The sequence below is a fragment of the Phacochoerus africanus genome, chromosome 4 (genome assembly GCF_016906955.1).
Source record: "Phacochoerus africanus isolate WHEZ1 chromosome 4, ROS_Pafr_v1, whole genome shotgun sequence".
NCBI lineage: Eukaryota > Metazoa > Chordata > Mammalia > Artiodactyla > Suidae > Phacochoerus > Phacochoerus africanus.
This window is the reverse complement of record NC_062547.1, coordinates 81,994,643-82,014,937: the sequence shown is the minus strand read 5'-3', so window position 1 is coordinate 82,014,937 and position 20,295 is coordinate 81,994,643. Positions and strand designations below refer to the sequence as shown.

The 20,295-nt window shown below is 52.5% G+C and overlaps 1 protein-coding gene across 5 annotated transcripts in view; it reads left to right on the top strand.

Moving 5' to 3' along the window:
- HRH2 (histamine receptor H2) overlaps positions 1–20,295 on the top strand; it is a 47,822-nt gene that overhangs the window by 17,479 nt on the left and 10,048 nt on the right. For 3 of the 5 annotated variants that reach the window (XM_047778073.1, XM_047778074.1, XM_047778076.1), the window contains one exon: positions 3,072–4,660. In XM_047778073.1, the coding sequence (XP_047634029.1) occupies positions 3,582–4,660 (1,079 nt within the window). In that variant the 5' untranslated portion in view covers positions 3,072–3,581. Of the gene's footprint in view, positions 1–2,342; positions 2,508–3,071; positions 4,661–12,051; positions 12,195–20,295 lie in introns of those variants that run through there. The other 2 variants (XR_007134501.1, XM_047778077.1) reach the window with 2 other exon arrangements.

The window sequence follows — 20,295 nt, the reverse complement described above, 5'->3', positions numbered from 1 at the left end:
CACCCAAGGCTAGGATGGCACCGCCAAGCTTCTTCCCCAGGAACCACACTCAGCATCTCGGCATCCAGCCTCCATTGCTCTGAACCTTGTCTGAGCATCTGTGCTCTATCTTGATTTATTTTTAGCACAATATGTCCTAAGATAACCTCTTCTTTGCTTGATGCCATTTTGGCTTTGGAAAGGTTTCAAAGGCATGCTCTCCTTTTGGATCACAGGGAAACTTGTGTTTGGAACGGGAGAGACTGAGGGAAAAACAGGGAAGGGCGGGACTCCAGGTGAAGGAGACAGCAAAGGTGAAGGCGGGAGGGAGAAGGCGCCCTGCATTTGGATGAAGTCCCAGTTGCCCGAATGGCCAAGTTGGGGGACAATTACAGGGCTGTTTGGGGAGATCCACTTAGAAGGGCAAGCTGCAGACTGGTGCAAGCACAGGCCTCAAGGCAGGCTGGAGGAACGTGAACTGAGTTGGGATCCAGTTCTCTCTGGCCACTGTGCAGGGGCATGGCATCACTTGACTTCTCCTCAACCGTTCAATAGAGACAGTGATTCCCCTCACTTGTGGGATGGTTGTGAGGATGAGATGATATTTCATCTAATATGCCTGAACGCACCTTGCTCAGAACTCCCCTGCAATACAAGTGTGCCATCGCTGGTTGAACCACTCCCTTGTTGATGGACACTCAGGCTGCCTGCCATTGTTTGCTGCTTGCCAACCTGCTGATGTCCTTCTCCATGGGTCTTCTCATGATGCTGGTTGTATTGCCACAGCCTAGGTTCCTGGAAGTTTCTTCATTCTACCCACAAGTTACAAGATGGACTGAGCTCCACACAAAAGTTCCTGATTTCACAAAACGTCACTGGAGATTTCTGGGACCTAGGCTATAAAACAGAAGCACAATGGACAGAAGTGGTTCTTCTTTGAAACTCCATGAAAAGGGGAACCACTGCTGTTCTGTTCATCTTTGTCCCTCCAGCACCTGGAACAGCATTTGGCACATTGTAAATTCTGAAAGGCATATTGGCTGAAAAGAACAGAGGGAGGGAGGGAGAGGAGAAAGAGAGGAGTTCATTTTTAATTATATGAGAGACTGGTTTATTTAGATTTGAAAACCTCCCAACATTAACCAAAATGCCAGTTCAAAATACCTCATCCTGGCTGTTAAGGAAAGTCAGAGAAAATTTTGATCAGAAATAGGGTTTCTCAAAAAAAAAAAAAAATCACTCTTGCTGCTACCCCCTCCAAAGTTAATTAAGTGTGGCGTCAAGAGCCATGCTGTTTAGGCTATTCATGTCATGAAAAGATCTTCTAAAAATAACACCCAGGGGCCCAGCCCACTAGGCTAGGTGGCTGAGCCAGCTGGAGAGGCAGAAGGTGACCAGGAGCCGTGATCCTGGCACCAACACAGTGGTTATGATTAAGTGATGCTTCTTATATTCAGGTTGCCAAACCGCTCTAGGCAAGAGCCTGGGAGAGGCTTAATTTCTGTCACACACTGATGAGCTTGTTTCTGAGAGGGGTTCCGCTGTCGACTTGATTTTCTGCACACTCCTACATCCCAGGAGACTGACTTGCTGGCTGCTCTCTGGAAAATCAGGATCCACTTAAGAGAAAGGGTCCAGGAATCAAGCAGGGCCTGAGCTTGTTTGGTATCAAATGGAATCACAGAAAATCAGTGCTAGGAGGGAATTTCACCTGAGAAGCATCATGTGTTCAGCCATTATGTTGAAGTGATGTTTGCAATGGGACAGGAGCTGAAAAGAGAGGAAGGAAAGAAGAGAGGGAGGGAGGGAGGGAGGGAAGAAGGAGGGAAGGAACTAGAAGCCACTGAAATACCGTGATGGGGTGCTAATAAATAAACCACAGCCACCACCCAGCGGACTGTTGTGCATGAGAAAGACTGAGTGAGTTCTGTACCAGCTGACCAGGAAAGTGAGGTTTAGAGAGATGTTTCAAGCAGGTGTGGGGTGGGGCTGAAGTTGGCATACTACCACAGCAGACTAAATCTGGTCCTCTCCCTGGTTTTGTGCAGCTTAAGAATAGCTTTTACGTTTTTAGCCCAGAAATGGCTTTAAAGAGTTTGAGGGGGGGGGGAGAAAAATCACAAGAAGAATACTATTTGGCAACACGTGAAAATGAGGTGGAATTCACATTTCAGTGTCCTTAGTAAAGTCTTCTGGGAGCACAGCCACTTTCAGTCACGTGCATGTCGCCTGGAGTTGAGTAATTATAACAGAGACCGTGCGGGAGGCAGAGCGGAAAATAGTTGCTACCTGGCCCTTTCCTGAAAAAGCTTGCCGGGCTCCTGGTTTTGAGTTTGATGGGATTTTGTAAAACAAGACTGTAGAGCACTGTTCTCGGCACTTTGTCAAGAGTCCGTGTTTTACGTTTGCTTATTTTTTCATTCTTTTCATTGTCTCTTCATCAGATGCTTAATGCCTGCCCGTGGAACCAGGCACTGAGAACCAGCAGTGAGCCAAGAGAGGCAGCCCCTGTCCTCATGGAGCTTAGAGTCTGTGTCTAGATCTTTCTTTCCCCAGTATAAACAACCCTAGCCCCGCCCCCTCCCATGGTATCTCACGTGGTGACCTGGTGGTCCAGCCCCCTTGCATCCTGCCCCGATTCCTCCCCCAACTATGCATCCTGATGGCCTCAGTCCCTTCTGAGGGGAGGTACAAGACTGGCCCCATGCTTCCTGGCATCGGAAGGTGGGAGTCAAGGTCTAGAAGGGTCTTTTTTCTTTTTTTTTTGTCTTTTTGTCTTTTTAGGGCCGTACCCACAGCATATGGAGGTTCCCAGGCTAGGGGTCCAATCAGAGCTGTAGGTGCCGGCCTATGCCATAGACACAGCAATGCAGGATCCGAGCCGTGTCTGTGAGCTACACCACAGCTCACGGCAATGCCGGATGCTAAACCCGCTGAGTGAGGCCAGGGATTGAACCCGAGTCCTCATGGATGCTAGTTGGGTTCACTAACCACTGAGCCACGACGGGAACTCCTAGAAGGGTCCATCTTGAATCGGGTCACCCTCTTGGTCTGGTTTCAACAGGGTCAACACTCGCTCTTTGCCTTTTCAGCCCATGCTCTCCCGTGGACCCCAGATGGAGAGGCCGTAGTAATTGACCCCCATCACGTCGTGGATGGGAGCAGCCACCTGCTATGGAGAAGGCTGCAGCCATGTTTCCACCTGATGCCTCCCACAGAAAACCAAAGCCACCTCCAGACTCCTGCCCCAGTGCCTCAGTCTCCATGCCCAAACTGGAGAGTAGAAATCTGCCCCGCCCTGGGAGGAAACCGGCTCTGCAGGAGGCTGTTTGAAGAAGGGGTTTGAACCAGGAACCTCACTTCGAGGACTCGCTGTCCCTCATTTTTATTCAAACTCATGCCTGACACCTCCTAGGAAACGGCTTTATTTATTTCTAGGAAAACAGCACCGGGATGATCACTGCAGACTCCCCAGATTTGGACACTTCTTTGGCTCTGCCCGGGAGCCTGGAGCCCAGAGGTTGACCTCACTGACACACTGGGGAGCAGGAAGAGAATCAACGAGGGGCCTTGGGCAAAGGAAGGAGCCATAGGGTCCCAGGATGGCATCCAACAGCACAGCCTCTTCCTCTTGTCTGGACCCTCTTGCGTTCAAGGTCACTGTCAGCTTGATCCTCATCCTCCTCATCTTCATCACCATCGCCGGCAATGTGGTGGTCTGCCTGGCGGTGGGCTTGAACCGCCGGCTCCGCAGTCTGACCAACTGCTTCATCGTATCCTTGGCCGTCACTGACCTGCTCCTCGGCCTCCTGGTGCTGCCCTTCTCGGCCTTCTACCAGCTGTCTTGCAGGTGGAGCTTCGGCAAGGTCTTCTGCGATATCTATACCAGCCTGGATGTCATGCTTTGCACGGCCTCCATCCTCAACCTCTTCATGATCAGCCTCGACCGGTACTGTGCGGTCACGGACCCCCTGCGCTACCCTGTGCTGATCACTCCTGCCCGGGTCGCCATCTCCCTGGTCTTAATTTGGGTCATTTCCATCACCCTGTCCTTCTTGTCTATCCACCTGGAATGGAACAGCAGCAGGATGGATCCCAGCGGGGCCAATCACACCATCTCCAAGTGCAAAGTCCAGGTCAACTTGGTGTACGGCCTGGTGGACGGACTGGTCACCTTCTACCTGCCTCTGCTGGTCATGTGCATCACCTACTACCGCATCTTCAAGATTGCCCGGGATCAGGCCAAGAGGATCCATAACATCAGCTCCTGGCGGGCAGCCACCATCAGGGAGCACAAAGCCACAGTGACTCTGGCCGCCGTGATGGGGGCCTTCATCATCTGCTGGTTCCCCTACTTCTCTGTGTTTGTTTACCGTGGGCTGAAAGGGGATGAAGCCGTCGACGAGACCGTCGAAGCCGTCGTCCTATGGCTGGGCTATGCCAACTCGGCACTGAACCCCATCCTGTACGCCGCTCTCAACAGAGACTTCCGCACGGCATACCAGCAGCTCTTCCGCTGCAGCCCCACCAGCCACAATGCCCACAGAACTCCTCTGAGGTCCAACAGCTCTCAGCTGATGAGGAATCAAAGCCGAGAAACCAGGTGGCAGGAAGAGAGGCCCCTGAGGCTCCAGGTGTGGAGTGGCGCCGAGGTCGCCGCCGCCCAGGGAGCCACAGACAGGTAACTGCCCTGTGGTTTGTGTGCGGGATGGGGCATGGGGAGGGGGCCCATGGTCACAGCTGTTCATGGGGTGCTGGTTTGGATGTTTGGTGCTGGGAACGCTTCATGAGCACTTTGCAGATCACGTGTTGTTCCGGCCTCCCAAACGCCCCCTGAGGTAGGCCTTTGTACCTCTGTTTTAAAAGAACAAGTCAAAACTCAGAGAATTTGGCCAAAGCCACATAGCTGGGATCTGGATAGAGTGCCCCGACTCCAAAACTGGCGGGGGCCCTTTTTTTTCTAGTTATCTTGTTCTAGCAGTCGGGAGTCTTAAGTTTGAGGCCCAACACTGCCACTTAGTTAGTGGTCATTAAGTGTTCGCTAAAAGCCTCCAGGACAGCCCTCAAGGAGCCACACACTAATGCTGCCTCGTGCAGGTTAAATCAGCAACCCTGCTCTGGGCCCAAGACAATGAGCACCTGTTACCCATCAGCTCTTCCTTTGGAGGTGCTCAAGTGGGAGGAGAAAGAGGGCTGGCCGGGTTGGGAAGGCAGAGCCTTGAAAGCCAGGCTCGGCCATTGTCCTATGGGTCTTAGGAGGAGAAAGAAGGATTAGAACAAGGATGGGGGTAACCCAGACAGCTCTGTGCTTTGGAAAGAGGGCTCTGGTTGCCCCCTAAGACATGGACCAGAAAGATGAGATGGGGACATCAGTGAAGGGAGGTGTGGCACTGGTCCATGAGAGAAGAGAAGAGAAGAGAGCAAAATCTAGGAGGCTATAAAATATATATATATATATATTAGGCTCAGAGATCATTGGATGCCCAGGATGCAGGAGATGCAAGAGAGAGGATGTCCCAGGATCCCACCCCCAAATGGTATCCAGGCTGAAAAGATAACAGAACCAGAGTGAAACTGAGATCAATTCACTGGTGACAAAGCTAATGCAAGAGATTAAGGGGAATTATCGCCAAAGACATAAGTGGCCCAAGAAAGCTCTCACATGGAGAGAAAATTTATAGGTCTGAGCGAGCCCTCACTGTTGAAAGGAGTTGGTAACAGGATGCTGGTAGACCACATACAAGTGCTCAATAAATGTCACTTCATTTCTCTTTCCACAGACCATGCCTTTGTCCCCCAGAATGCTGGTCTATGTGCCTGACCCATTCATCCATCCATTCATTCATTCATTCACAAACATTTGTCAACTTTCCACCACATGCCTGGAACTGTGCTGAGGGCCAGGTTTGTAGAAATGACATTTGGGGCATCTATTGTGATGAACAGGTATGGAAAGTCAGCTACACAGTCCCGGTCTCAGCTCTGCCTTCCTCATTTTGTGGCTTGAGCGAGTCTCTTCCCCTCTTGGGCCTTGGTTTGCTCATTTCATAGAGTGTAGGGTCTGTCCTCAAGCAGCCTGCCCTGGGCACCCCCTCGTCCTCTGAAGCACACGTGAGTTCAGGGGTGTGGATAGGCTCTACCACCCCCAGCGGATACTCATCTGCTCTTGAGCATTGAGCATCGGACTTGAGAAAATCTTGGGGGGACAGTGCACACCCACACCCTCTGGATGCTGGTCCCTGTGGAGTGTTGTGGTGGTTGGGGGGGAGCAAAACTGTCCAGTTGGACCCCTGGGCCTCGTGTCTCTCTGGTCCTTGCAGTGGCCAGTGTAGAGACTTGGGTCCCAGGCCCTCCACCCATCCATTGCTATCCTTTAGAGCAAGCCTCATTGCTCCTGCATCCTGCTTCCTCCCAGACTCCCTCTCAAATCCATCCCCCAAGCCATCTAAAGGCATCTCTCCAAAATGCAGATCAGGATGCTTCCAGTCTGGCCCTGATAGATCAGTTGACTCTGTCCTTCCTGCCTCACTCAGGAAGTGGCCTCCAATATAAAGCTAATTTAGTTCACAGAGCAAACAAAGGACAAAGCATGGGGTGTGGATTCTAGAGAAGGCAATGGGTGCAATTTAGTCGAGCATCATACCACTTCCTACTGCTCTTACTTGTGTGACCTGGTTAACAGGCTGCCTTTACCTTGAATCCTTAGGGAGACACCCAGTAGGTGTTTGCCAGCAACCGCTAACCCTCACTGAACACCCACGCCTCATTGAACAGCCAGTTTTATGTTGGCCACTGTTTCTATGTATTCATCCTTCTTATCCCAGTCTTAAACCCATCTGTGCCAGGTGCTAGCGTACAAAGGGAAATAAACCAAGCTCCCCACTGCAGGCCACCACCCTTGTCACCTGTGATGGCTTATGGTGACAGACTAATAGTGGTTCCATCCAGCAGGTGCCAAGGATTGAAACCAGTATGCAGGGAACCCACAGGAGTCAGTGCATGACCCAGAGAGCCCATCCCTGGGAGCAGACCTCGGAGCTGAACCTAAAATGCAGATGGAAAGGCCCATTCCTCCAGGGTGGTGCTGGACCCTTTAGACCCATGGCCTTGTCTCATCATCTGCACAACCCTGTGAAGGAGATGCTTGTATAGTTTCCATTTTACAGATGGGGAAACTGAGGCTCTGAGAAGTTAAGTTGTTAAAGGGACACAAGCTAGCAACGCAGCCCAAGCCAAGGTCTGAGCAGAAACAGAAAGCGCAGCCCCCATTACTGACGTCCTCTGGGTTGCAACCAGCGTCCACCTCCTCTTCTGATCATCACAGCCACGCTGGCCACCAAGGCCAGCTGGGAGGCTGTGCTTGCCTGGGTCAGATAGCAGCTGCAGAGCAGAAGGGTCCAACAGAGGAGGAGGGGGAACCAGCTGGAGGGCCTCGTACTTTGGGGAAATGGGGGTTCAGGAAACCAGGAACAGCCAGAGGTTAATTTTCTCATGGAAGCTGCCAGGGCGATCGGGGACTTGTGTGGCCCTCCATGAGGTGGCTTCCATTATGACGATAGAGTGTCCTTCCTGCTCCCCATCTGGGGTCAGAAACCAGCACTGACCTGACCGAGAGCCCTTATCACTACCAAGGGGCTGGAGGTGCCTGCCTGAGCTGAGAATTCCAAGGGACTGATCCTACCTGCCCTTAGTTGGTGATGGCAGAGGTGGAGGTGGGGGGGTCAGGAACAGCCAGCGAAGGTGAGATTTCAGGAGCGAGCGGCTGGCTGAGCCGAGTGGTCCTCTCTTCCCTGAGGCCAATCAGTAGCCTCCCCGGCAGGATGCTCTGTCTCCCCTTTCCTGACCCTGATCGGCCACCTTCACGCTGCCCCTCATCACCTCTCCCCTTTGCTGATCCCAAACCCCCAGCTTCACCCCGTCCGCTCCCCTGACTCTGCTCAGTAACCTCCACTAGAAATGAGCCTGCATTAGTTCCCAGGGTAGGGCTGCTTCAACAAATGACCATGAACTTGGTGATGGAAAACAAGAGTTTTCGATCAAGAGTCTGAGATCGAAGTATTAGCAGGGCTGGTTCCTTCTGAAGGCTTCAGAGGGGAATCCACTTCCTTGCCTCGGCCACCATCTGGGGGTCACTCACATAACTTGGCTCATGGCCCCTTCCTCCCATCACCCCAACCTCCTGCCTCCACGGTCACCTTTCCTTCCCCTCTTTTGTCACCAAATAGCCCTCTTATAATAAGGGTCCTTGTGATGATGTCCAGGGTCCGCCAGAATAATCCAGGATACCCTCCCCATCCCAAACTGCCTCACTTAATCACATCCACGAAGTCCTTTTTGCCATCTGAGGTTACATTCTCAGGTTCCAGCCGTGGGACGTGGCTTCTGGGGGCCAGGTTCAGTGACCACAAGTCCCAGCTCCCTGGCCTGGCCTTAGAGGTCCTCCACCATTGGTCCCTGTCCCCTCCTGACACCATCCCCAGGCCCACACCCAGCCTCCAGCCCGTTCTGCCCCCACAAGACCAACCACTCCGAGTCCGCTCATTCACAAACATTCACCAAGAATTTGCTCCACTGTTGAGGGGGAAGCACTGAGCTGAGCAAAGGCCATCTTTGCAGAGCGATGTTATTTCAGCTCAGTGATTTTCAAAATGTGGGTCCCCAGCCAGTAGCAGGCTTCTGGGAGCAAACTAGCCCACACTGGACCACAGGGTGGCCTTACCTGAGGCAGAGCTAGGAGTCCAGCCCTAGCCTGTCTGACCCCCAAACCAGGCTCTTTCCATGCTAAGATGCTGCCTAGACTTGAATTTAACCCAGACTCAGTGCTAGTCCCATAGACAGCAGATGGGGAAACTAAGACCCAGGGAGGCAAGTGACCTCTCTTGAGGCCCAGAGAGAGCTGGGGAGGGGCTGGGAGTAGACCCCTGTATCTCTGGACCCCTGCCCAGGGCTTTTCTATACCCTCAACTTGCCCAAGGCAGGGAGCTAAGACTCCTGGGCACCTGGAGGAAGAGTCTCTTAGGGCGTGATACCTTCTTTTCTGCAGAGACCCCAGGCCTGCCGCTCTGCTACCCCCCAAGGCCTGCAGGTTGGAATCAGAGCTCAAGGAAGCCGTCAAAAAAAAAAAAAAAAAAAAGGCACAACCTAAAAGCTGAGAGTTATTTGGGGCAAAGTGAGGACTATAGCCTGGGAGGCAGCCTTTCAGAGAGCTCTGAAATACGGCTCCAAAGAGGTAGGAGGAGAGTGCCAGTATAGATGTGATTTGGGTGAAGGGGGAGCCCTACACAGCCATGCCCACATTTGAGAGAAGGTCACTGCTGGTCTCGTGAAGGTTACTACTCATCACAAGGAGCAGATGTCACCATGGAGGGTTTTAGTGCTTTTCTAGATATGAGAAAGGGCAAGAATTGGGCTCATCCAATCTTTTCCTGGCAACATCTACCCATCTGAAGACCTGTCCTGCCAGTTTTCCCAGTGCACAGAGTGCCTCACTCTTGCTCCCCACTCTGAGCTCCTTTCAGGGGGTGCTGGGGGTCTGCAGCTGCAGTGGCTCCCGATTCAATCCCTGCAGAGGCAGATGACAAGTGCCAGTCTCCAGTTCACAAAGCCCTGGGGAGAAGAGGTCCAAAGACAGGCAAGGACCCACGGGTGCCCCCACCCCTCACAGTCCCCTTGCTGGGCCTCTCCTACCTGCCCTCCTTCCTCCTGCAGCCGCACAAAAGGGAATGGGCTTTGCCAGATGAGAATGGACTTCCCTCTGCCCCTGCTCTTGGCATCCAACACAGAGTTCTCATCAGGACCAACAGGGCTGGCCCTGCCCCACCTATACTCCCTAACTCCTCCTCTGGGCCCCTGGATCCTGTCCCCAAGCCTTGTCCCACCCCGCACCCCCTCCTTCTTACCCCTCTGTGCACGGTCTGCTCCCCTCGACTGTAAGCCCACATCTAGGTGTTGGTCACCACTGTGTCCTTAATACCTAGCACTGTGCCTGGTACCGGAGGTCCAGTAACATCTGTTGACTGCACAAGTGAATGAAGAATTAATTGATAAATGAATATCTCATTCTAGGTCCCCAAGAGCCCCAAGAATTGACTCATACCACCCCTGCTCTAGAGATCAGGGAACCAAGTCTCAAGGAGGGAAGTTCCGGGGCCCAGTGGGAGCTCAGAAATTGCTGCTTCCCCTTTTCTCACTTTGACGTCACACCATGGCCTCCCTTCAAATAGTGGTGTCAGCAGCGGGCCTCGCAGGGGAATCCACCCACCCACCTGCTCTGAATCACAGCATCAGGGCGGGTGGAAAGAGCCCCACCCTCTCCCCAGCCCCAGGAAACGTGACAGGATCCTTGAGATGCTGTAGGAATCCAGAGAGTTCCGACAATCTTCCTGACATCTGCAGGCCGTGTCCTTGTTTGGCCAAGGATGGGGGGCCCCAGGGGAGGGAGGCTGGCTTTCTCTTCTGCTCCAAGTCCAGTTTCCAATGGCAGAGGGAGTAAAAAATTTAATGACTGAGGTACATAGGCTTCTTAAGAAAGAGCTGTTGAGTTCCCGTCATGGCACAGTGGAATCGAATCCGAGTAGGAACCATGAGCTTACGGGTCCAATCCCTGGCTTCGTTTAGGGGGTTAAGGCTCCAGCGTTGCTGTGAGCTGTGATGTAAGTTGCAGACACGGCTAGGATCCTGCATTCCTGTGGCTGTGGCTCCCATTGTACCCCTAGCCTGGGAACCTCCATATGCCCTGGGTGCGGCCCTAAAAAAGAGAAAAAAAAAAAAAAAGGAACTGTTGCTCAGAAAGTTCTGCATGATTTATCCCTTCTGAAGCCCAAACTAGTTTACTTGAATCATTTGGATCGTTGAATAGACTTAACTTTTTGGCACATTGATTCCAGTATTTCATAATGAGCTCTTACTGGTGCTCTTTTGCAGAGCCGCCCAGAGCAGCTGGCCACACACACCCCTGCCCCGCCACCCCCAAGCCCTCCCAACCCCCACCCCACCCCTGACCAAGGGGCCTAGGTGCCCCCAACACTGGAATCCTCCTGGCTGCTGCTTTGTCACCTCTGCCCTTGGGGGGTCACACCACAAAGTTTCTGAGGTTTCTTCCTGCCTCAGCGTGAAAGTTAGGGAGCCCAGTGAGTCCTGGCCCCTCACCAGTTAGAGGCTGGGTGATGCTAAACGAGTCGGGACAGTCTGAGCTCAGTTTCCTCACCTATAATACTATGGCAATTATCAGACCTCCTTTGCAGACTTGTGACAATAAAATGGAGCAAGGCCCTAAGTGCCTGTGGAGGCCTTTAGCACAGTTCTTGGCAGGTGGCAGGTGCTTCTTCAGACGTAACAGACATGAATTTTCCTTCTTTGGCCCCCACCTCTTCCTCTTTTTCTTTCTTCACATTTTGTCTCTTTTCTATCATTTTCTTTCATTTTTTATATAACAGTGTTATTGCAATAGACGCCACGTACTGGACGTTTCACTCGTTTCAGGTGTTCCATTTCCTGGTTTTTAGCCCACTCAGTTGTGTAGCCATCACCACATTCAACTTTAGAACGTGTTCATCACGCCCAAAGAAACCCTGTTGCCTTCAGTTATCACCTCCCCATCCTTGCATTCCCCAGACAACCACCCATCTGCTTTTCCATTGCTGTGGATGTGCCTGCTCTGGATATTTCAGATAATCCGTGGTTTCCTGTGCCCGGCTTTTCCACTTAGCCTGACATCGTCGAAGTTCTTTCTTTCTTTTCTGCCTTTTCTTCCATTCTGTTCTGTGGTTTTTTTCCCTCTCCCTTCCCTCCATCCCTTCCATCCATGATCCCATTTCTCCTTCGCCACGTGCTTGGGCTTCAGGGCAGCTCTTGGTGGTGGCTAAGCCCTGGCCTGGGAGCTCTAGACGTGAGGCTACGCCATGGACCCCCAGGTGGCCCACGTCCCTACCTCCCACCAGCGTGGCCTCTGGAAAGCCCGTTCTCAGGCCTGCGGAGGCGGGTGACCCGGGCGCGTACTTCTGCGCAGCGGCCGTGGGCAGAGCAGATGGGCTACAGCAAGGAATTAATCCTTTTCATCTTCTGTCTCTTCAGAGAGTTTGGGGAGTGAGACCCCACCCCCAGCCCCGGAGAGGAGGTCAGGGGAAGGAGAGCAGAGGGAGAGGAGGTGGGAAGCCTTTTACAGCCTCAAAAGTCAAGGAGAATAAATCGCGGCCCCCCCAGGAGTCACTTGAAAGGTAGAGAACCCCTCATTTACCCTCCTGCTGATTGTCCCTTTGAAGCCACCGGCGCCCCACCGCCACCCAGGTCATCCTCTCTCACTCCCTCCCTCCCTCCCTCTGGCTTTGCCCAGACTCTGCTCCCCACCCTTCCCCCACCTTCTCTCTGGCTCCTTGGGACACAGAGCTGACGACTGCCGTGGGGCTGCCTTCCAGGGGCTGTGATGGGAGGGAAAGGGAGCCCCGGCTTTGGGGCCGACGCTAGTAGCTTCGTCCCTATTAAAAAAAAAAAAAAGAAGAAGAAGAAAGAAAGGTGACCACTCTAGGTGCACAAATCAGGAACAAGTCCTTTCTCCAGCGGTCCCAGCCCCCGGGGCACATGGCTTGGCAAGCAGATGGAAGTCTGGGTTTCAGCCCTGATGGTTGCATGCAGAGAAGAGCCTGCACAACTACAGGGAGGCCCTGCAGACCTTCCAGACCCATGGAGACAGTGTGGGCGTGGTGGAGGGCGGGGCAGAGCAAGCCTCTCCTGCAAAGGGCCAGAAAGCAAATATGCAGCCCCCAACTTCTCTGTCACCTCTACTCCATCCTGCCAGTCTAAGTGAGTGCAGGCAGAGACAATACATAAATTAATGAGAATGGCTGTCTTCCCATCAACCTTGATTTGTGGGCGCCAAATTGTGAATTCCATATCATTTTCGCCAGGCACAAAGTGTTATTCTTCTATTCATTTTTTTCCCCAACCATTTCAACAAAACAGGTGGTAGACCACAGGCTATGGTCTACCAACCCCTGGTGTGGGGGAAAGAAAAGGATGCCAATTCCAGCCCCAGCCCTGGAATTGACTCTGTGACTTTGGGCAGGTGCTTGCCCTCTCTGAGCCTCAGCTTACTCATCTGCAAAATGGGGCTAGAAATACCTCACTGTAAGGACTGGGATGAGGCTTAGCACCAATTTATACAAAGTACCCAGATAGATGCTTGTAAGTGGTAGTTTTTCTTTCTCCTTCTTTCCTTCCTTCCTTCTACCTCTCTCCCTCCCTTCCTCCCTCCCCCACTTCCTTCATTCCTTCCCTCCTCCTTCTGCCCCCCCCCAACCCTCCTGCTGTGGCCTCTGTGTATAAACAAACAGCTGAAAAATCCAGGGCATGCTTGGTGGATTTGTGTCTCAACTGTGCCACTGAATCACTCACATTTGGACCCTGACCCTGAGCCTTCTGTCCTTATCTAAAAATGGGGGACTTGGATCTGTCTCCAGGGACCGTTCCAACACTAATCATATATAAATGCTCAACAAAGAGAGAAATTATGCCACCCCTCCAACTGTGTTTGTGTCAGGACTCTTCTGGCAAGGGCAGGGAGGAACTTGTTCCATACTAATGAATCGTTCTGAGTGTGGAGGCAGATGCAGTAAAACATGTCCTTGTTGTGGCCTGAGCTTGGAGTGCAGGGTCCCTGGCTGGTGCAGGGGCAGGCTGGGTGCAGGACAGGGTTCCTGGGAGCGCCCCAGCCTGGCAGATGGGGGACCTGGGTTTCTCACTGCCCCTATCCCTGACTGGCTGTGTGGCCTTGGGAAGATCCCGTGCCTCTCTGAGCCCTGGTTTCCTCCTTGATCAAAGAGAGTTAAGGCTTCTAGAAGCTGCCATTGCTCCTAAAGAAACAGCCATGAGTCACAGGGCTCTCTGGGGTGTGCTGCTGTGTTCTTTAAACCCATGGTAGTTGTTTGTGGTGGTGTTGGAGGACAGGACATGGGGTGTACCTGAGACCCACTGGGCATTTTAGGGTGCACACAGCCGCTGAGGCTCTCCTGGCATGTAAGGACCATTCCTTCCCTGCCCAGAGATGGGCGGGGAGGTGGGGAGGAGTTTGTCCCAACTGCCAGAAAGTGACAGGTGGCTCTGCTTGTCCACATCTAATCATGCGAAAGGCTGCATCTTGCAAGGAGGGCTATAAGCTTTGGGGTTCAGGGGCTCGTGGACGAAACCCAGGCCTTCCTCATTGTAGGAATGCACACATGCATTGTCACCTCTGGGGGCAGACACTCTACATGGGTGGCAGGGTGGTCCCTGGTGGCCAGAGGAATTCCCCTTTCCACACTGATTTGGGAGACATCGAATATGTATAAATGCTTCATTATCATTGAAATGGAACATGAATTTTTCTTTTCTTTTCTTTTTTTTTTTTTTTTTTGTCTTTTTGCCATTTCTAGGGCTGCTCGCTCGGCATATGGAGGTTCTCAGGCTAGGGGTCTAATCAGAGCCGTAGCTGTGGGCCTACACCACAGTCACAGCAATGCGGGATCTGAGCCGTGTCTCGCAACCTACACCACAGCTCATGGCAACGCCAGATCCTTAACCTACTGAGCAAGGCCTGCAACCTCATGGTCCCTAGTCAGATTTGTTAACCACTGAGCCATGACGGGAACTCCTGGAACATGAAAATTGAACATCAGAGAGGAACTCCATTCCTGCTGCTCTCTCCCCCAAGCCCTGAAGTCACGCTCTCTCCTCCCTGTCTGTCCCTCCTGGGCAGATGTGGTCCTGATACCACGGCGACAGGAGGATCCCCACACGGAAATTCTAAGCAGCTCTCTGTCTTAGGGGCTGCCGTGTCCTACTAATTCCTTCACTCACTCCTTCTCCTGTTACTGAGTCCAGGTTCAGACTGCTCACCTCATGACAAGCCAATAAATCAAGAGACAGATTGTTGGCACAAGCAATAATGACTTTTTCAGCAAGTCAGAAAACTGAGAAGATGGTAGACTACTGTCCCAAAGAACCATCTTACCCAAGTTAGAATTCAGGCTTCTTTTATACTGAGAGGGGAGGGTGTGTGGCTGGTTGTTGCGAACTCCTTGGTGTGGGAATCCTTTGTTCTTGCAACAGGTCACATAGGGCTGCCGGCTGCCTCAGCCCCCTGGTGTTTCCACCTTCCTCTGGTTCTGGAAAACCAAATGCCCTTGGACTCTCTCACCATTGTTTCTGCTGTGGGTGATGCTTAAGACATCACCTGCAGTTACTGCCTGAGCAGTCGGGGACAGCACTGGCAATGAGGACAAGCAAGGGTAAGAACCCATGGCAACGCCTAGAGATCTCAAAATAGTGTCTTATCCTGCCACACCTGAGCGGCACTCCACACCCGACACTGGGCCCCCATTCAACAACCCACTACTGGTGACAGTAACTGGTACCCACCACTGCTCTGGAAATAGCTGAGCTGGGTAGATGTGGGGTTGCCTGGGCACAGATGGTCCTTGGGCACCTGACCGCGCCATGCCTCTGGTTCTTCATCTGTAAACTGGGAATGTTGCTGGTACCCACTTCCCAAGGCTGTTGTCAGGGTTAAAGGAGAGACTAGACGAGACATACAGGCCTGTGATCTGACCTGTGGGGAGCCCCAGTGAACACCAGTAGCTCACTGGTGGGGGAGGGGTTGCACGAGGAGGCTCGAGATAGGCTGCAATGTACCCCTGTTGTATTTTGCCCTTGTCTCCACATTATTTTTGCTGATATCAGCAACCCTGTGACGAACATCTCCATGCAGAGAACATTGTGTTTCCTTCTGATTATTTCTCTAGAAACTGAATTTCTAGAACCAGAATCACGGCTGAAAGGGGAGGGATATTTTTGACCTTTGGTTACACTTCTCTTAATTGTTTCTGAGAGACAGGCTTACGGAATCCCGTGCCGCTAGCCACAGCTAAAGGCATCACTTCCCAGAAGCCACACGGGGGAGAGGGCGAAAGTCTTCTGAGAGGGGCTGACTAGGGCAGAGGGTATAGTCAGCCAGGAGAAGTCTCTGGAATTTAAGGGTGGACCCAGGGGACAGGGAAGAGGGGAGAAGAGTCTTTGAAGGGGCTGAGGAGGGACCCTCAGAGGTGAGCCCACATCCGGAGCCTGAGATATTCAGAGACAAAAGAGCACATAAGTCTCAAATCAGAAGGACCAGCATGGTGATCCCAGGGACTGAGCCCAGGATGCAGCGCCTGGCTTGCCTGGATGACCCTGAACAAATGGCACAGCTTCTCTGAGCCTCAGTTTCCCATCCGTGAAATGGGTGTGTGTCTTACAGGGGTGGGATGGAGTGAGGGATAGCAAATGCCTTGGAGAGTTGCCTTGGGTACGTGGGTTCTTTTCCCCTGAGCACCCCCACGGGTGTGAGTGGGCTTTGGGGCATCCTTCAGCTTTAAAAAGCATTCCAGAGTTTTAGAGAGAGGATCGGGCAAGCCAGCCAGTCTCAAACAAAGGTTCCTGGAGGGTTGGAGAGAGGCGGAGCGTGACCTGAGGTCTTCCCCATGACTGGGGAGTTCTGATCAGGACCCAGAGTTCACAGGCACGGATAGGGGGTGGGCGGGGAGTCTCCAGTCTTGCAGTTTGGGGCCAACCTGGGCTCTTTCAAGGCTCCACCACTTGTTTCCTGTGAGTCTCTTGGGCAAAGGGACTAAAGCTCTTTGGGCTGTGATGTCCTTATCTGTTGGAGATAAGACTGATAGCTGGTAACTCTATCCTAAAACCAATGACTCTATCCTAACTCTATCACATGGACTTTGTGAAAGTTCAGTATTAAGTGCCTGGCCCCGATCACTCTCATTGTTTTATTATTCTGCCATCTCATTCGTCAGCAAAAAGTGGGTGGGAGTTCCTCTCGTGGCGCAGTGGAAACCAATCTGACTAGCATCCATGAGGATGCAGGTTCGATCCCTGGCCTTGATCAGTGGGTTGGGGATCTGGCATTGCCGTGAGCTATGATATAGGTTACAGATGCAGCTCAGACCCCGGGTTGCTGTGGGTGTGGCGTAGGCCAGCAGCTATAGCTCCGATTCAACCCCTAGCCTGGGAAATTCCATATGCAACAGGTGCAGCCCTAAAAAGCCAAAAAAAGAAAGAAAAAAAAAAGGTGGGTGACGTGGAGTTAGAGGAAGGGTTGAGTGGAAGTAGGGCTCTCCACGCCTTCACAACTCCTTCAAGCAGCAAGCCCAATGTGCTGTAATCTTCTCAGTGCCCCTTACTGACTGGGTGACCTTGGGCAGTTTCCTAACCTCTCTGCGCCTTAGTTTCCTCCTTCATCAAATAGCAGGACTAACAGTACCTACCTCTTGGGGCTGATGTGTGAATTACCTGAGCTAATACTTACAAAATGCCTAGAGCCAGTTCTGGCCTGTAGGAGGGGCTCAGTGGATGGTGGCTGTCATTTGGTTGCTCTTAGGGCTCAGAGCACAGGCTTTGGACCGAGCAGTGGTGGCACAGAGCCCTGTCCCTCCACCCCCTGGCTGTGTGACCTTGGGCAGGTGCTTCACTTAACTCCTTGAAGAGCTAGTCCCCTCACCTGTAAAGCAGGGGTGTGGCGGTGGCCAGATGGCGCGCCAAACACACAGTAGAAGCTGGATGTGACTGTTGACTAGGGGCCTTAAAGAGGACCCCTGAAAACAGTCAGACCCACGCCCTGCAGCCTCGGCTCTCCCAGGGGTGGGTGCATGCTCCTCCTCAGAGGGGCACACTCCCAGCCCCCACTCCCCCAAGGGCACCCAGCCGTGGGCAGGCACCATCACCCTGACCTGGGTAATCATAAATTCTTGGAAAAGGGCCAGTCAGGCCACAAGCTGAGACCATCCCTTGGTCAATTCCTAACACTTCTCAGTTCCAGAGCCTTTGGCAGGGCTCCAGCACCTGCCCAATTGTAGGTAGACCCCTCTAGCAAGATCGGCCCATTCTGCCTACTAAATCCCTTTCGGCGCTCTGCTCTTGCTGCAGCCCCAGGCTCCTCCTCCAGCTGAACCTGACTATTCTCAGAGCACAACCCACAGCTTGTGCTGCTCCCTTGGCCTCAAAAAACTTGTCTCCTTCCAAACACCCCTGTTCAATTTCTACTCGTTGCCTCAGACCCAACTCCAATGAGGCCCGCTCCATGGAGCCTTCCCCAATCTCCCATCCCTGGGGCCAGAAATAGTTCTGCACATACCATCCTGTCCACGTACACTTAGAGGCACCCCCCCCCCATGCACACTCAGGCACTGACACACCCACTCTTGGGCGCTCACACACATACACACTCAGGCACCCCCACTCACACCCTTGAGCTCCCTGAGACCCATAGCCCCGCCCTGCCCATCTCTGCCGCTCTCATTTTAGCTCCCAGTCAGTCCCCCTTCTGTTGTTACTGATTTATTCTGGTCCTCAGGAAGGAACCTACCACATTTGAGCATTGACAGCTGTGAGTTTACACCTGAGCTTTGCAATCACATGATGGGCGAGGGGGTGATTTACCTGCCCAGGGCCTTGGTTTCCAGGTCTATGAAATGGGACACCTGCACTTGCCTTAGAGCACCACTCACTAGAAAAAGGATGCCAGACACCCCTCTGGGGACCCAGCTCATGGGTGCCCAGTGCTCGCTTGTCAATTACTTACTACTCATTCACCAGTATAATTCACAGATGCCAGCCATGTGCCAGGCCCCACCGGGATACTCAAGTCATAGTTAACCCTTTCTTTAAGCTCCTGGTCTGGTCCCAGGTTCCCAGTGTTCAGGGGTGGGTATCCTGGGAGGTCCTTAATCAAGATCTTTTTTAGGGGCCTAAAGTACCCTGATCCTCACCATCTGTCTCCCTTGTCATGGGGAGAATGTTAAAAGGGAGGAGGAGACTTCCCGTGGCGCAGCGGGAACGAATCCAACTAGGAACCATGAGGTTGAGGGTTCGATCCCTGGCCTCATTCAGGTTAAGATCCGGCATTGCTGTGAGCTGTGGTGTGGGTCACAGATGAGGCTCGGATCTAGCATTACTGTGGCTGTGGTGTAGGCCAGTGGCTACAGCTCTGATTCTACCCCTAGCCTGGGAACCTCCATATGCCGTGGGTGCGGCCCTATAAACGCAACAAAAAAAACTAAAAGGGATAAGGGTTTGTGACTGTTACCTATTATCTCAAAAAGTCCCGGGCAGGTCTGCGGGTGCCTTGCTTGGGTGAATCTCACCTCATTTGGCATGAAAACGAACACTTTTTTGCAGAGCTCCTGCAGGAAGCCTTTGCCCAGCCTGCTCTTGAGGCTTGAAAGACAGAATGACAGTTCCATCTCTGGACGTACAACCGGAAGCCCATCATCCTGCCCCCTGCCCTCCATCCACAAAGCAGATGCTGGTGGAGGCAAACCCTCTGTGTGTACGTCCAGAAAATTATGAGAAGGACCTGAAAAAAAAATCACTTCTTTCATGAGCTGAGGGCTGAAGTTTGGTCATTTCAGGCAAATACTGGGTAATACTGGTTTGTGGTAAAAACCAAGTTTTTGGTTTTGTTTTGTTTTGTTTTGTTTTTGGCTCACCCTTGGGCACACGGGGGTTCCCTGGCCAGGGATCGAAACCTCACCACAGCAGCAACCCTCGACACAGCAGTGCCAACGCTGGATCTTTAACTAGCTGCACCACCAGGGAACTCCCCAAACAAAGTTATATGAAGCTAACACGCCTATGAGTGGACACTGAGTAACTTGGCCTCTTGAAATTTCCACTTGTGGCTTATGTTAAGACAACCAGAAATCAGCTCCACTTGGAGAAGAGGGACAGCCTTGATTTGAGCCAAAGCTTAAAGCAAGGGGACAGGGACGTGATGTGTTGTGGCTAGCTCCCAGGCCACTAGAGAGCCACTTCTCCCTTCTGGTCTCTTCCACTTCCCTTTCCTCAAGAAGGAGAGGGGACTTTCCTGTGATCAAGTTCCCAGGGTGTAGGTGACACTGCCCATCTGGGTGTGGCGGTTCTCCCAGATGATTGAGTGCACAATAAACAAGGGTCTGGGTTCAGAGGTCAGTCCCACCTTCAACACCTGGTCCCTCCAGCCTCAGTTCTTGGTGACCCTTGGGGCAGAGCAGCTAATGGCTGTATCCATTATGGGGAACAAAGGAGGAGGGAGAGAAGGAGAATCTTCCAGAATTACTAAACATTTCATGTCTCCCATCTCCTTTCCTGGCTTCCACAGCCCTTCCCCTGGGTTCATGCCCATTTTACAGACGCGGAGATAGAGATGGGCTTCAGCAAGGAGGTGGGGTTGTCTGAGCCCCGACAGCACCGGGGTGAGGAAGCCTCAAACTTGAACGCAGGACTCCAGGTCCCAAATCTCACATTTTGTCCCAATCA